The 18,288-nt window shown below is 28.8% G+C and overlaps 1 protein-coding gene across 1 annotated transcript; it reads left to right on the forward strand.

Annotated features, from left to right (window-relative positions):
• Nucleotides 1-387: 387 nt before the first annotated feature.
• Nucleotides 388-18,225, forward strand: LOC130445246 (cyclin-L1). Its single transcript, XM_056780801.1, has 7 exons — nucleotides 388-771; nucleotides 1,160-1,344; nucleotides 14,251-14,371; nucleotides 14,520-14,789; nucleotides 15,769-15,929; nucleotides 16,993-17,208; nucleotides 17,816-18,225. The coding sequence occupies exons 1-7, from the start codon at nucleotides 550-552 to the stop codon at nucleotides 18,111-18,113; spliced, it is 1,473 nt and encodes a 490-aa protein (XP_056636779.1). The 5' UTR covers nucleotides 388-549; the 3' UTR covers nucleotides 18,114-18,225.
• Nucleotides 18,226-18,288: the final 63 nt, after the last annotated feature.

The raw sequence follows: 18,288 nt of genomic DNA on the forward strand, positions 1-18,288 counted from the left end.
TTCTTTTTTATGTACGTTAAGTGTATAAGATAAAAGTCAGGATGTTACAAATCATCAAGATTAGCCCCTTGTAAAAATAACAGAGTCTTTAAAATGATATTCATAATAATACATTTTAAAATTTCAGTTCATCAACTTAATATTCAAAATAATGAAACCACGCTTTAGCATTAATAAATTAGAAGAAAAACAGTTATCTGTATTTTTTCAAATAAATTGGTACAACTCCTTGTCTTAAAACTCGAATTATTTCGCATTTTTTATTCCATTTGAAAAGTATGATTCTCCCTCTTTTTATAATTATAAATTATAGTATTACCACAGAATAGTTATATGATTGAAATGCTGCAGAAGGATTGTAGCAGCAGTTATTAGGTTGGCTTTCCTGATAAAGTGGTGGTATTGAAAATAATCATTTCCGCTTTAGACTCTCGTCAGTAATCTATCACTTTTAGTCTGAAGTTTGTATAATCTAATAGCCGACATATTGTTTTTGGGAAGTTGAGTCATCATAAAAACGTTTAATGTACGTTTTCAACAAATCTAAACATGGGGTCTGCTAAAAGTGACAATATATCAAATAATACCAAAAATGTCTCTAAACCATATGGTAACGTGATAATAACGTTAAAAAATCAGTTACTTCCCGAGGAAAAACTTTCACCAACTCCATCTCAATTGGATGGGCTTGGTATAGATACAGAAACAGATTTACGTATTTATGGGTGTGAATTAATACAAACAGCGGGTATTTTGCTTAAATTGCCACAAGTAAGTTTGAGTTTTAAATCCTAATTGTTCATTGAATCGTTTTTCTGTAGGAAATTAAATATAATGCTGTGTGTAGCTAAAATAAAATTTTACCGTTATTTTTAAAGTCTTACAGTTAAAAACAAGCTGGTTGTGAAAAATCCATCCTTTTTAAATCTTAAGGATATGAAGAAATCTTATTTAGTTTTCAGTTGAAATTTTCTAATTCAATAGCTCCATGTTTGGAAGTAGAGTGAAATTAACAATTCTTAATTATGTACAATCAAAATATGTGATGTTAACATTGCAGCCATATATTTTGCTAGATTATAAAATGTTGAAGGATGCTTTATTCACAAAATACCAAATACTTCATATTTAATACTTATAATTTGGCCGATATTTTTAGGTAGCAATGGCTACAGCTCAAGTTCTCCTACAAAGATTTTACTATTCCAAAAGTCTTGTACGACATCCTGTTGAACACACTGCAATGGCATGTGTCTGCTTAGCTTCCAAGATTGAGGAAGCACCAAGACGGGTTAGAGACGTGATTAATGTCTTTACCCATATTCGGCAAGTCAACTCTAACAAGTAAGTACAGATTTTTCTTCAATACGATAGTCATATTTTCCTAATTTTGACTTGTATGTTTGGTTTGAATACCATATTTTCTTTATTTTAAAGATATAAGGGCTCTTATACTATATATGTGCCACTTAGTGCATCTAAAATATAATTTTGATTTATTAATGATTTATCTTGATTTTAGGTCTCTTTTGATAAAGACCAAAGTAAGTCAAATGTCTACTTGCTATTTTGTATTAATTTTCTATCAAAAGAGACCTAAAATCACGATTAATCATCACAAAAAACATATGAAAAGGTTTAGAAGTAAAAAAGTTCTAATTATTATTTTGGATCATTCCATATGAAATCAGTAAAAATATAGAGATTAAGAATAATGCTTATTATTTTTTCAAACATCTCAAAACAGTTTCAGAATTAAGGCTATGTGAAGTTTCCCAAAATCCACCAAAAAAATGTAACTGACATACTTTGAAATCGCCATTGCTTTTCTTCTAATTGAGCTAGAGATGGGAGTGGTGTCCTTTTAGTCAGTTTTGAATTTTATTAATTCAAAATTTCGATTTTCTCAAAAGTGCATTTTTGAAAATCCTACAAATAATTTATACTTTTGGTATTTGGTTCTAAAAATTTCAAATTGGGAGGCTTAAAAAGATTTTTGAAACTATTAGTCAGACTACAGATTTCTTTACTATAATCCATAAATTTTAACAGTACATCTTAGGCAAAAGTTATTCAGAACTTGATGATTTGGTGTGTTGTAGTGGGATGAGCTTAATAAAGTTCAACTGTCAGTGGTATCCACAATATGTCCGGTAGTTGACGAAGGACCAGCAGGAAGGTCACTTATAGTACATGTTATTTATTCCCATCAAACTCATATGCCAGCTATTAATTTTAGTCATATATAGCTGTTTTCTATCTAAAAACTTCTGTCATTTGTACTTTTTTGGGGCACTTTTGGATAGTCACTGTTTCCTCAGTTGTATCTTCAGAGAATATTTTTACTACACTTGACACAATTTGCAGGCATAAAAGCAAGATATTGCTGTCTTCCCTTAATAGTTATTGCTTGACTGAAATGGTTATTTAGAAATTTTGAGACTCAAAATACTCATCTTATGTGGAGAAGATGAAATTAATGCCATACATTTTCAACTGTCTATTCATAAAGTTGGATAGGTGTTAGAATTTGGTCATCATATAGACGTTATAGGCTTGCTTTTGCAGCAAGTGTCACTTGGTCCTTTTCCATGGGCAGTAGTGGAAAAATGCCATTCTGCCTCTAAACTTAAGTCTTTGACCCACAAAAAAATCTAATATAACACAGATAGAAGAAGGAACTGAGAGTGAGCCTACCTCATATTATTTTTTTTTATTTATTTCATTTTGCCCTAACAATGAATTCATCTGCTTGTAGATCTGATCCAATCTCTGCTATAATTATTTTTTTAGAAGAAATAAAAAATAATTGGCGAATTTAATGACTGTATTTCAACTGATGATTGTTTATTATTGAAAACATATAAATTACATTATTTTATAGGAAATGTAATTCCGCTAAGTGGCATGTATAAAAGTTGCTCTTAAATTTATTTCAGTCAACTTGAACTCTGCTGTTTTTTTTTTCAATGTTTCTCTCAACATATTTAGGAAAAAGTTTTGTTAGAGAATGAAAATCGTCTTTTTCCCTCCGAGGAATATTTCCTTTTTGGTAACTTTTTATATTTTGTAAAACCAGCAAAATGTTAAGGTAAATATTATTTTTCCAAAAGGTAGTTATCAGGAGGAGTTTTAGTATCAGTATTCTTGTTATTGAATTCCAATCGTTTAATAACCTTTAAATAATTGTAATTTTTATATTTATTTGCTTAATGTTAGGCAATTTTGATCAGTCAGGAGTATTATATTGAACTTTTGAAGTGCAAATTATAAAGGCTATTTTCACATTAACAATCAATGACAATAAAATTATTAAGTACATAGAATATAAAAGAATTGATTGAAACTATATTGATTTAATGTAAAAGTATCCTGTCCATTGCTGAATTGAACTTGATATAGTACTACAGTTTGTTTCTGAATGTTCTCTGCCATTAAAACTAAAAATGGCAGTTTACTCAGTGATTAAGGTTGTTGATGTTGACTCTTTGAATAGTACTAGATATGGACTCAATTTTTATGAAGAAAATTATAATGTACAATAACGATTACTTGGTTTTTGTTATTGATAATAATAAAAGCACTATTTAAACACCATTGTTAATTTACAGAGGCTCCAATAAATGGCTCATAATGGGCCTCTGTGTGAATCTTCATGAAGCTGAGTGGAACATTTTTAGACCACCAGACATGAATACATCCACATGTATACCTTCATCATCCTAAATAGACGGTCAAAGTATTCTCAAAGTAAAACTTCAACATTTTTTGGATTCTTAATAATTTTAATTTACGACAAATGGACTTTCAACAGAATGAGGATTATTGAGGAGATTGTTAAATATTTATGTATCTACTATGTTTAAGGTAATGTAAGGCACTTTTATTATTAATTGTTCTTGATGATATTTACACAGGGTTCATAAAACTAACAAAATCTGATTGGTTTTAAAGAGTTTCCAATAATCTTTAAATTATGTAATGAAAAAAATTTAAAATATTGGAGTGTTAATTATTAATGCAAGATAATAACTATTTATGTAATATATTGTTTTTGATGATTTGTTTTATGTGATTCATTATTATGATTTAAATATGTTTTGCAAGATTAATATTTTTAATTTTAATAACTACAACTTAATCTATTTCTGCAATGTTTTAGATTTATATTATTTTACCCCAATTTTGTTATATATATTTGAATTTATCGACCTTGCAGTTTATTTGTCTAAGATATGCAAAAAATGTGAAATGCACAATTTTATACACTCTAGTTCAGGGGTCTCCAAATTAAAGTCCGTCAGTACCATAAATCCGGCCCATGACAGATTAAAGACTAATGTCATCAATCTAGCTCGCAACAGCCAATGTTTTACTGCTGTTACTATTTTGATAATTACTCAGTTGTATGTACTTGCAAGATAAAACTTTGATGATACAGAAAACTGTAATGAGATTTATGGAATCTTTGTAGTTGTGGTTTAATTTACTTGTACCGATTATTAAAAGAATTTAAGATGCTCTTCAGTCAATTTAGATCTATAAACATTCTTTGTGTACTTCATCTTAGAAAACGTTTTCTCACACAGGTACATAGTACCAAAAATAACCGACAAGCAAATTTATGCAAATTCTCAAATTGTACCAGCAGAAGACTTGAAAATCCAGCAAAGATGAATTTTGATATTTGTTTCCAAACATATCACTGCTCTGTAAATCAATAATTTCGATTTGGATTTCTGGAGCCAGGGCTTCAATGCCAATCAAAAGGATTTCATTCGCCATCAAGGTTTAAGAAACAAGTATTGAAATTTATCTTTAAAGCACTCAAAGTGTCGACCTCAAAATCAATTCATTCACTATTTCCTAAACCGACACAAGGACGATGCAGAAAAATTTTTTTGGTCCTTGGAACATACCAAAAAAATTATTCTTACCAGAAGGCTTCAAAGTTTGGAGACCTCTGCTCTAGTTCATAGCACGAATTATTTAGCATAGTTTGTTGTAATATTATAATGTACAATATGTGTGGAAACTGGATATTTTATAATAGTGTCAAAGATGATGAACAACTTTATGTTTACCAGACTATTTCAAGCATTCAATTGAAAAGAAGATGGCTAATGCTTAATAACTTAATACCTATAAAACAATACCTAAGTTGGGAAAAAATGTTAATAGAGAAAATTTTATTCAAGGTCTGAAGCCAAATTGTAATTAAACATTCTGAAGGCAAAAAATTAAGTTCCAATTAACAGTGGAATTAATTGTGAGTATGCAACTTATTGAGCTGATAGGAGCTTAATCTGAAAATATTTTTCTATACTTGAGCCACTTTTGAATATAATTGTAAATGCTGGAGTTATTTTATTAACTAAATGAGAATTGAGTTTCAAACATAAACGACATATCAATATTTTTTTGTACTGATTTATTTAAATGGAATTATACTTTTGAAATTTAAGCAATTCTTCTTCCTTGAAAAGTAGTTGTTACTACTTCTATTGTCCTGTAGATAGTTTCTCGATTCTCATCTTTCTTTCAATTTTTATGTTTGAAAAAACATTAGATTCGTCAACTTCAAATATTGAATTTTGTCTTGAATCTTCATTTTAACCCTTTTTTTTTATTAATTTGTGTCCAAAAGATTATCAAAATTTTTGGTTACGAATAAAGAGATTATTGGAGGTCAAGCTGCAGAAAATTGTGGTTTGGATGTATTCTATTCAATAAATCTGTACATATATTCCCCAGTTTGATATACCTAACATTTCATTGTTAACAATAATAATGTAAAGAAAAATGTAAATTGATAGATAGAATAAGAAAAATTTCTATCTTAACTTTTTAATTCACACTGAGTATTAAATTGGAATGAAAAACTTGAAATATTTCTATACATAAATCAAAATAAAAAAAATGAAAATGGGAATAGGATTATTGAAACTATATATGGGAGTTTGCTAATCTGAACAATGTTTTTGATATTCCTGAAAAGAATCAGAAAATTAATATAAAAATTATTGTCGACCGAAAATATGGAGGTGTCTTTATTTCAAATGTGAAACACAGTATATGCTGTAACGAAAATTACTATAATTACAATGTAACCAAGTTCCCAACCGAAAACTAACTTTTTGTGATCCATACTCTATGAGTAGGATGCATAGATTATATATTTTTATATTCAGTCACAAATTACTTTTGTTGATTTTAGATATACGTTTCACGTGGAGTTCCGCACCTTCCAATAAATATTAGTAAAGGCAAATTAATATATTAACTTAGCATCCAATACAATCATTGATCTACGATTGGATCATAGATATTAGAGAAATGAGGCATACTTTTAAACTAATCTTTTAAATATTTGTGAACCTAACAGTTGCTGATGATTTTGTTAATTATCTCTGAAATTAAAAATAATTTTTTGTTTATTGTATAGGACATTTGGCTTTAGAAGAAAATTGGAAGGTATGGAATTTTTAATGGGACATTAAATTATACTGATTTATTTATTCCCTTTTCCAGAAAAGTATGTTTGTTTAGTTATGTAATCTATTTACATAATACGAGGTTTGTTTCAAAAGTAACAACCCCACTTTCATATCTTCACGTCAGAACATCCGAGCAACATCTGTAGGGTGTGAACGTCACCAGCATGTCATCGCTACCTCGGAAGTATCTCCAGCGCAGTTACAGGTCGGACAGTTTTTTTTTTCGTTAGAAATGTTGGAAAAATTACATCAACGAATTTCTGTTTCAATCTAGATTTATTATTACTAGTGATTACGAATCAAGGGGTTACAGCTATGATCATGAAAATCTTCACAGTGGAAGAATGAATTGCCAAGACCACAAAATACCACGTCAAAGTTGGAGCAAAGTGAAGACTGTGTTGACTGTTTTCTTTGATTATGAAGATGTGTACACAGTCACTACATATATTACATAGAAGTAATGAAAAGTTTACAGTATACAGTAAGAAGAAAATGCCAGATTAGATAAGCATTGATTATCTGCTTTACCTTGACAATGCCACAAATCATTAATCAAACCCCATGTCACAGTATTTAACAAAGCTTTTAGTAAGCTTCCGCATCCTCTGTTAGAGTCCCGATATTTTGGCTCTTTCCCTGATAAAAAATGCTGCTAAAAAGACACTGGTAAGATGAGAAAGACAAAACAGCTGAAACTAATGTGACTTCAGGAAGTGAAAACGCCTCAACCAAATAAGAACTACATTGAAGGATGTTGCTCATGTGAAAATAAAGATAGAAGAGAACTAGAGATTGAAGGTAGGCTCGATACTTTTGGAATTAACCTTATATTTCAACATTATAAAAATTATGAAATTTAATTTTGCATTTGAAAAGTATTATATAAATTTATAAAAAAAATTGAGAACTTAACAGCCGCTCACATTTTTTTGCAAGTATATTTTTTTAATTGTTTCATTTTACATGTAAATAATAATTATATTAATGGTCCTTTGAAAATGTAAACTACTACTACTTTAACTATAATACTAGACAGGCATTGAATCCCGTTTGTTGGGCCAAAACTGCCACACAATTTTCATTTCCAGACCCAATTAACTTCAGTCTAAGTCTGTGAACATAATTCATTAAATTTAGAGATTTTTCTAAAAAACTTTTATGTTTCCCATACTATACAATTGTATAACTCGAGAAGTGAATCAGAAAACATTACTTAGTACTAGTTAGTCGCACTATTATTAGGTTTTTGAAGATTGAATAATTTGATAAAATATAAAATTGATCATGATCATGTGTTTAGTGATATCAAACTAGAACTTCAACTGCTTTAGATTTTATTGTATTGTTTATAAGAAGGATGGAAGATATTTTTATTTTCAATATTCTGAATGATTTGTCCAAATTAATATTGAGGAAGTATATAAAACATGGAGCTTACTTCCACTAACTGAAAAACTGAAACAATTGGATACCAAGAACATTGATCTATTTGAGGACTTATTGGTTACTTGTAAATAAAATAGAAAACTAACGAACAGAAACATGTTTAATAGTATGTTTCAAAGTATATTATGTTCATTTGCTGGATTCTATTTGTTTGAAATACAATCAATTTCCTCTTTAAGTTTCATCCATATAGTTCTGAAAACAGACTATATTTGAGTTTGTCCAGTATTCAGACTGTATAAATATTGAACAGTCTAAAAATTCTATATAATTCAAAGTTTTTGCTCAGACGCTTGATTTATAGAGTAGCTTCTTTTGATTTTACCGTACTATTTACAGTTCAACTATTAACTGGAATTTTTTTGTAGAGATAGAATCAGTGAGGAGAAAATAATGTGATTTCAAATTTGAAAAAAAAACATTCCACTTTATTTGTGCATTGTGTATCTTTTGAGGTTATGTGGCTGGCGTATATTGACCATAATTGTTTTTTTAGTTGCTGATTATCGGATCCGGATAGTTTCTTTTTAATCTGCTTCAAAAATGTATATGATTACTTAAAATTTCTATTCAACAACTAATTTATATTTTTTAGAATTATTTTATCAAGATTTTTTAACATTGATCAGAATTTAGGAATCTAAAAACTATTTTTTGGACTGGGTTACTTATTATGTTTAATGACTATCCGTTGATAAGACCTTTCAATTACCAATTTTCAGATCTTCGTTTTATTTTCACTATTAGATGATTCGCATAGGTTTCTAATTTTTTACGATGCTTTTTATATTGACTCTTGAACTGTTCCAATTTGAAATCTATTAACACTCCCTAAGATGTTTTATTTTAGTACAAATCTTTGGTTCCATATTACAATAACTATGATATTCGGGATTTTCTTACATACAATCAGTTTATTTCTTCTATTTTGATGATTTATTTGTGTTTGATATCTTGAAGAATTCTTTAGTTCTTGACATGGGAAGTTGATGAATTTTCTATATTATCAAAGTATGGATGTTTCTGGAACCAAATATCTAAACGCGTCTTATTGTGATGAGTTTTAGAATATATTCACGTTTCCTTAATTGTAAAATTTGTAATTTGTTGAGAAATGTTTGTAAGCAAGAAAAAGAGCGAATGGCATTATATCAGTTTATATTTGGTTAATTTGAACAGACATTAAAAGACGCATTAGATTTCATTATTCCATTTAGTTAAATTTACCGATATGTGTAGTTTTGAAGTTAACATTATATTCAGGAAAAACTGATACTGATACAATCCATAGATAAATATTTTCAATAATACTTAAAAACAGATAGAAATGTGTGTTAATTATTTTATGTGTTTTCAAAATGTTGATTCAATTACGAAAAATCACCATTTTTGATATTTTTGAGAATAATACCAGTAGTCTGGATGTTGATTACAAAGAAAATTGCCGGACATAAATATACTACAAAATAATTCTAAATTATTGTGTGTTAGTATATCCCTATATGTGTATTTTTATTATTATTATTATTATTTTAACCATTAAATTTAAATATCCATTTAAAAATCGAAACGGAAATGATTATAATCATATGGAATGCAGATACTACAACATAAAAAAGATATTCATTCAATCAAAATATTTAATGTATTGAATTTTTTCTCTTCATTGTTGCATAACATTCTATAATGTTCCCCATTTACAATTTTAATTCCCGATAAGAAAAAAAATAAATGAATTTCATTTTATTATTAAAACTAGATAATAAACAATCGTGTTGTGTTTAATTACATAGTTATGTTGAAAAAAAAATGAATAATACTGGAAGATCTATTTTTCAAATCAGCACTAGATTGAAAATAATTCCAATGAATTTGTGAATATGAATTAAATAATTTATTAGTGTTATCACCGAATAAATTGAACCTCTCTTGATATATTGTATTTCAAGTTTTTTTTTTAAATTTACTTTTAGGTTATGTCTTTCACCTTTACCTGTATTTTTTTTTATTTGAAATCTTTTTTATCCTCATAATCTCTCATTTAATTTTGATCTTTTAAATATATTATTGAGAATTTTGATTCTTTTTGTTGTATTGAACTCTTCTATTAGCTGTACTCTTGTGGTTTAATTTGATATTTCATTTTTATTTCGATTTTCTAAACTAAAATATCCAAATTCTCTCCCATTAATTTTGATAACCACTTTTTCCTTCTTTTTATATACTCAATCATTTCCGGTTTTTAATATCTTAATCTCTTTATGGTTCATTAATTGATTCTGTTTCTCTCCCTACTTTTGTAATAATAACTTCTATAATTGCTGTAAAGATATTTTCTTAATTTTTTCCAGTTTTACAATATTTTTTCCTTAAACACATATTTATCCACCCGATTATTCTTATTCTGAGATATTATTCCATTGAAAACCTTCAACTCTCTTTTCTCACACCCCCTGATTGCAAAGTATTGGTAATTTACAAATCCAAAGCACAATTAAAAATTAGTAATGTTAAATAAGAGGTAATCACAGAACGTGTCATTTTAAATTTTTAATACTTGATTATGTATGAGAAAAAACTAATAATAGACTTAATCTCGCATATAACTTATTTTAAAGATGACCCATCAGCACTCAAAGTGATATCTGGAAAAACTATACATACTATACGTAAAGTATCATATTGAAAGATCAATCCGATTAAAAATACTTTTTTAAACGATAACTCCTTCTTAACATCTTATTTCATCTCACTTAACGTACTAAACACACCGTTACCCTACCACTATACCAAAATTAAAGCTAACCTAACCTTCAGTTTCTGAAGATGATAACTTGGTTATCGAAACAGAGTAATTGCGAGTGTACTTGGTTATCAAAACGCACGTCAGACAGTGTAGTTGTGAGCTTAGGTGTAGTGGTAGTTGGTTCAGTATGAATATCGGTTCCATAAATTCTAACTTTAATTCATTCAATATGCATGGAAATACCTGAGTGACTATTGTGCAAATGAATATAGGTGAAGAATACCATGTCGCAATACAGTCTTGACAATTTTTCAATTCTTATAGTCACGCTTTCCTTTAGTTTAGAGTATTCGGTAGATTCAGACTTCACAAGATTTCCAATTTTATTGTTTATCAGACTGGTGTGTTCAGTTGTTAATTTTGTCTGTTTGTATCCCAGTATTTAAATATTTCGTAATATTCTGTTCACAATTCCAGAATCATGTGATGTTAATTTCAATGATAATGTTCTGGGAGCTATACAAAAATGGATAAGCCTCTGCTTTATACATTTGACTCTTATACCAGGACTAGTCATAAATGTTACTAATATTTTTATTGCTGCTTGACTTTTGAAATTCTTTCCAATAGCTTGAATATTGTTTGGAAAATTTTTTGTTATTAATATACACTTTTTGTGATAAGTTTTTCGCTCATTCAATAACGGTATTGATAATAATTGCAAGTTATACTTTTAAGCATGTATATTTTCTGGCTCATTTTCGTTTAATACCTTTGTTGATTATAATATGAATTTGTTATTCGGCACTTGGATTGAAATTTATGTTTTTTCCAATTTTTGTTCAAATATATTCACCCTTCGTGTAAGGCTTCCGAATATGATTTGTATCTTTCATTATAAGCATCATTAGGAATATTAGTTAACAATTGTTTGGTATTCTATTATATAATTTTGAACGAACGTACAAATTTTTAACCAGAAGAAATTAGATTTTTAGGCAAAAGAAACTTATTTCCATTAAGCTAAAACCAAAGTACTTACAAAGGCGTCAAAATGGAACGTGTACAATTTTAAATTTTTTATTTTGTTTGGTAGGAAGCTTGATACTTCCAATTGTAACAAAATTCAATTTTTTTTTGTTAAATTTATTTTGATTTTCTCTATTTATGCTCAGTTACTATTTTGGTTACAGTTACGGTTTATTTTAGAAATGTTTTGAATTTAATTCAGAATATTTTCTGTAAATTATAGTTAAACATTAAATTTTTACCTTTATACCACCACAATTTTTGATTGTAGAGTATGAACATTATTTTGAGATTCCAGTTCGTTTGAGTGCAGTTACAACTCTATTCTGTGAAAAAAGAACTGTTATCCTTGTGATTTATTGTTGATGTAACTTTATGAGATATTTGTATCTTCATTTTTCTTGGTTTATAGCAACAATGGAGTAAATTTCTACAAAGTTCACGCGGTCTAATTACATTTCTCCTCATGTAGAGAAAGAATAGGAGTCCAGTGTGGCTTTATAAAAGATACACACCTATTATTTATCAATTTTCCATGGGATGTCAAAATATTAAGTAAAATGTTACTATCTGACCATATTCCACTTTTCATTATGAAGTACTAATGACCCTATATTATAACATTTGATATAAATAAAAAAAGTAACACTGATTCAGTTACAGGAAAAACAAATTGTAAAATGTAATCATGTTCCCAATTCTTTGTGTCCAATTAAAAATTATAAAATATTGTTTTGATATTTCTAAATATTCCATTTTCACCTTTACATTATACTATAAAGCAAATTGAATGAGATAATTTCAAAAATAGGACGGGAGGATTTTAACATATATGTCTGATTAATAAAAAGTTCCATTCAAATTATTTCATCAACTCCACACAAAAATTTTTTGGGGATGATTTATCACAATGTAGTTAAATTTAGTTCCCCTTTTCCTTATAACACAATTTGATGCCTGTTAATACTTGCCTGAAAGTGATTAGTTAATTGTTTAAGTGTGAGAAATGATGATTATAAAAAATTGTCTAATTATTTTTTGAAAAATATCTAATTTTTTTTTTATTTTTGTTTAAAATTAAATTTATTCACTATTATATCCACATGTATACATTTTTCTGTAAACTCTATACTTACAAATGTGCATAAGTTAATTATTTAGATGTACGAAGCTTTATTCAAAAGTATCTAGCCTACTTTTGGATTTCCACGTCAAAACTCAGTGGGTGTTACCAGTCAGGAACTGCACAATTACTGGTTGGATGTGTGTGGAACGTAATTTTTGATTCGTTCTTTACATTTTGTAAAATTAGATCAACCTTTTTACATCAAACGAATACTAACAGAAGTCTTATCGAGGCACTGCTGTCTCATGAAGACTATTGAGCAGAGTTTATTGTAGAATCCACATTTTATTTTCCAGAACTACCTGGAAGTATATGAAGATCTCTTGCAACTAGCCATTTCAAATTCTCAACTTGCTAAGAGGAACTAATAGATCAGCTGTAAACTCTGAGGATTCCCAGAGCCTCAGAGTGTACAAGTGTATATGACTCTTTGAACTACATACATACAATCACATCAAGTTCTGCTTTGATTGTCTAATTTATAATCTAGAAACTCAATAGTGTTTAATACTCCGAGCAAATTCAATTGTTTTCTTTGATTATTAAGTTGTGCTTCACAATATACTATTTCAAAGTATTGAGAAAATTGTTTTAAGATGTCAGTAGAAAACGGCCACAGCTTTGGATAGTCTTACAGCTTCTTATATTTTTAGTTCTTGTAAAAAATGCCATTCAAAGACACTGATTGGATGACAAAGATATGGTTTAAATTAATAAAAATGCACTAAACTGATTTAGGAGACTGGAAGGAAGTGAAAACGAGTTATGGAATCAAATGAGAACTATTTTGAAGGAAGTTACCCATTGGATGATAAAGAATAATACCCACGAGGAAATATAAGGGTAGACTCGATACTTTTACGACAAACCTCGTAAAACTATGATTAAGACAACATAATTTGTATTCATGTAGTGAGTGGAGAGTGCTCTAGTTGTATTGACATAGATTATGAAACAGATTTTCTATGTAAATCATTAAGAGAACCAATATTATTAAGAGAATATTTATAAATATGTACATGTAGGAATTGATTTGTAATAATGGGTATCCTTTTGGTTCTCATAAAATATTTGTGATTCAACCTAGGGCTCAAAGCTAAAGTTATTTAGTAGAATAAAATTTTTCAGTTTTCCTAAGATTGACAATTCACATCGAAAAGGCTGTCCATTATTAAATACTGACCCTGTGTATTTCTGAATTTTTTATTTTCTCTTTTATTAGTATTTGTAGTAAATAAGTTATATGAATTTTCCAAAAAATGTTGAATTATTGGCCTTGAATTGAATAATACTCCTGACTGTTGGGAAAATATAGGATTCGCAACTTTAATTGAAAAGTTTGAGTTCAAGTGACTGATTTAAAAAAAATTCATACCGTTTATGTCTATTGTTTTATCCTACAGGCCAATTCAACCGGTTATTCTGGATCAAAACTACATTCATCTTAAAAACTTGATTATAAAAGCAGAAAGAAGAGTGTTGAAAGAGTTAGGCTTCTGTGTACACATTAAACACCCTCATAAGGTAAGAAACATTGTTTCTCAAATTTTATACACAACAAAAAAATATTCATTTATGTTGTAAACCACTTTATTAATAATTCAAATGTTGTATCACTAGAAATTGAATTTGACTGAATTATATTTTATATACATAATTGAAAATATTTCAGATTATTGTGATGTATCTTCAAGTGCTTGGGTATCACAATCACCAAAAACTTATGCAATATTCATGGAACTACATGAACGATTCATTGAGGACTGATATTTTTGTAAGACACCAACCTGAAACAGTAGCATGTGCGTGTATTTACTTAACTGCTAGGAAACTAAAACTGCCCCTGCCGAAAAATCCATCATGGTTTTCAATATTTGGCGCGACTGAAGAAGAAATTCGTGATATTAGCATTAGGATAATGAAACTCTACACTCGACCTAAAGTAAGTTACCTACATATACGCTTTTCCCAATTTTCATTCATCCACTTCTCTCCCCCCCTGTTGTCCGCTCTCGAATATATTAATCTAGGTTCTTCATAATAGTCTTCTACTTTTTTAAAAAAAATCTATTTAACCTTATTTTTATTGCTTTCAGTCATGTTAAGTCGCTTCGTACGCTAAATGGTTGGACTATAAACCTGTTGGTATTCATATTTCTAAAATTTTGCTAAATTAAAGTGAATTCTAGAATTCTTAAAAAATATCTCAAAAAAATACATTTTTTTAATTTTTTTGTTTTCATAAATATGCATATATTTTTTAATTGTTTGTAAATATACATATAAACAAAAAATGAGCCCCATCAGAAGTTGCTAGAACTCGATATTTTTTCCAATGAAATTTTTATCAAAACATTTTATCCAAAAAAGTCCAATTTTTCAGAAACAAATTGATTTTTTTAAAAGAAGAAATATAAAATTTAAACTGGAGAAAAAATTACCTTTCCACCTATTTTTACACGAATCAATCTGTTGTACAAAACGTACAAAAAAACTTATTTTTAAAAATTTTAATCAATCTTATATTCGATAACTATGTAATCATATAGGTAAATATATATATATAAATAAAATAAATGCTCACAACGTGGTCTTGTGCATTCACTTTATTACAAATTGCCAGTTGATTTTTGATATTCTCAAGACATATTTTAAAATATTATGTGGATACGTCTGATTTTCTTCTATAAACAATGTTTCGCTATTGATTTTTTGGTGAATAGTCTAAAGGAATTATGTCAGGGTATTATGGATGCTATTGGGTTGAACCACCTCTTATTGTAGATACATTAATCAGGTATTGCCTCTTGTAATGCTCATAGAGAAACTTTATATTTTGTCGTCGAATCTATCTATACGGCAAAGAAGATTAATTGAATAACTTACCTATTCCCGTTACAATATATTTTTTTTACTTCCAGCCAAATATAGAATCATTAGAGAAAAAAGTAGAAGAATTGTGTGAAAAATATAAGGCTGCCCGAACAAAAGCAAGAGGTTCTGGGAATAATACTCCGAATAATAATACAAGTCCAAGTCAAGATAAAACTGGAGCCCATAATGCCTGGGGAGGATTTATTAGGTAAATATATTTTCTAAAAACTATAATATAATTATGTATTTGACTTTCAGATTCCAAATAATATATTTCAGAGGAAAATAATCTGCCATTAAAGGGGGTTTTACATGATACAATAAGTTGTAGCAATTTAACGTTGTGTATAAACATGACGTACCAATTTATTGGTATCAGAGTTGGATTGCATGGTTGAATCCAGCCGGCATCAATTTCTGGGAATCAAAACGATATGTTGCAACGTGTAATAGGCCTTTATCCATACGATCTGTTTTTGCGCTGAAAGGTTTATCAAAGTTATTTCCTGACAGACTGTTGTTGTAATTTTGAAAAAAAATGCAAACGGAAAAACTCGATTTTTTAATTGAATTTATTGAACTAGAAGTCTTACGCGTTTTTAGCTTGTTAAAAGCAAAGAATACTCTGACACAAATGAAAAAGACCTAGCTTTTATTGAGCTAATTAAAAAGTTCAAGGAGTTTGATTCGTCGGTAGATAAACATTACATTGTTGTGTATTTCGTAGGGAGATACCACTTTCCTCATAACATGGTACTGTTTCTACAATTTGTAATAAACTGAGAAACTAAACTTAGCAGCTCAAAATAGGTTAGGTTAGGTCCATTCTCAAATACTTTCGTCAGTTATTTCGTTCATTCTTTCAATAATTTAAATGAGAGGAATCCTTTCTCTTTAGCAACCACTCGTAACTCCACTGCTTTTGTTTTTCGCGACTTCACATTTTTCTCTAAACAACCTACAACATTACTTCCTCCATGATTGAAAGCCTTTCTGGATTCCTCAGCGCAGTAGAGTAAGTGACATTTGACAAGAAATCGTTTCAATTTATCGTAGCGTGTATACAGTGTTCTACTTAATTCGATTTTTTGGAGCAATAAATCGGTTAATCGCATTGTTACAAAACATAGTTGACCTAAATTTGTAATACCGAATCAATAAATACACTTCTTCATGTTTAATCAAGAATGTCGAAAGTTGTGCAGGTGGTTATAAAATCAGCGAATGTAGATTTTTACTGGCATTATTTACGAAAAATTTTTCTATTATAGCCGTTCTGGGAGTCATTTTGTGCCATCTATAAATGATAAACGTTCAAGATCAAGATCTAGATCAGTTACTCATTCTCCTGAGAATAAACATAAGAAGAGGTCAAAAAAACATAGATCCAGAAGTAGGTCAATAAGTAGGAATCATAAGAAGAACCATAAGAGGAAAAGTTATTCCAGATCAAGAAGCAACACCCCACCAACAAAATCTAAAAAAAGGTATGTTTCATTAGATTTATAATTTTTGAGTTTAGAATCATCATTAAACGTTATAAAGCTAGAAGGTGATGTAAATAGTTTCACTTTTTTTTAACCCAGTTGCTCAACATATGAGTCTGTAATATATGAGTTGGTAGTTTGAAGCTAGTTTCAATATTACTTTTTTTATAAATTTGCAACATTGCTCAGAAATAAGTTGGAATTTCTGGAACCGTTTGTGATATTCATACTGAGCACACTGTCGACACTACCAATACTCACAATTACACTGTCTGACACTCGTTTCGATAACCCAGTTATTGTCTTCAGAGATTGAAGGTGAACTGTTATCTTTACCCGTGTAAGCAGTGTGTTCAATATAGATCAGGAATGTATTCAAAATATTAACATTGTTATTAGCAGACATCCTACCAATTTTAGGACAATTTCAAATTAGGTTAGTTTGACATAAAATCACATCCAATGTTTTTAGTTTACCTTTAGTATATTCTGATGAGTTGAAAGTAATTATTTTCAGTATTTAGTAGCCTTACTATTTTCAGATAACCCCACTGTATTTTTTGAGCTAATTTAAGTTATGGACGTAATTGCAGATTTTTTTTTTCAGGGATCGTAGGAGGTCATCGAGGTCACCCAGTAACGATCGAGACTCTAAAAATGATCGTTATATTGATAGATATGATAAATATGAAAAAGATAGATATAGAGAGGAGGATCGAGATAGATATTCAGAAAAAGACAAATACGATGACAGACGAGATAGAAAAGACAGATACGATAGAGACGACAAATACAAAGATAGGGATGATAAGTATTCATCTAGAGAAGATAGAGACAAATACAAAAAATCAAAACATCGTGATGATGAAAAATCTGAAAGTAGATCCAAAGACAGAAGGAGGTGAAGATAATTTGAATAATGTACAGTTTTAATAATGCCTGGTTTTTATATTAGTTGTAATTTTTTAAATATACTATAAACATGTACAAAATTGTAAATAGATATATTTTCCATAGGATTTGTGTTTTTTTTAGTTACTAGTGAATCTTCTAGAGAATTTTTAAATATTGATTGTTTAT

Source organism: Diorhabda sublineata, chromosome 6 (genome assembly GCF_026230105.1).
Source record: "Diorhabda sublineata isolate icDioSubl1.1 chromosome 6, icDioSubl1.1, whole genome shotgun sequence".
Classification (NCBI taxonomy): Eukaryota; Metazoa; Arthropoda; class Insecta; order Coleoptera; family Chrysomelidae; genus Diorhabda; species Diorhabda sublineata.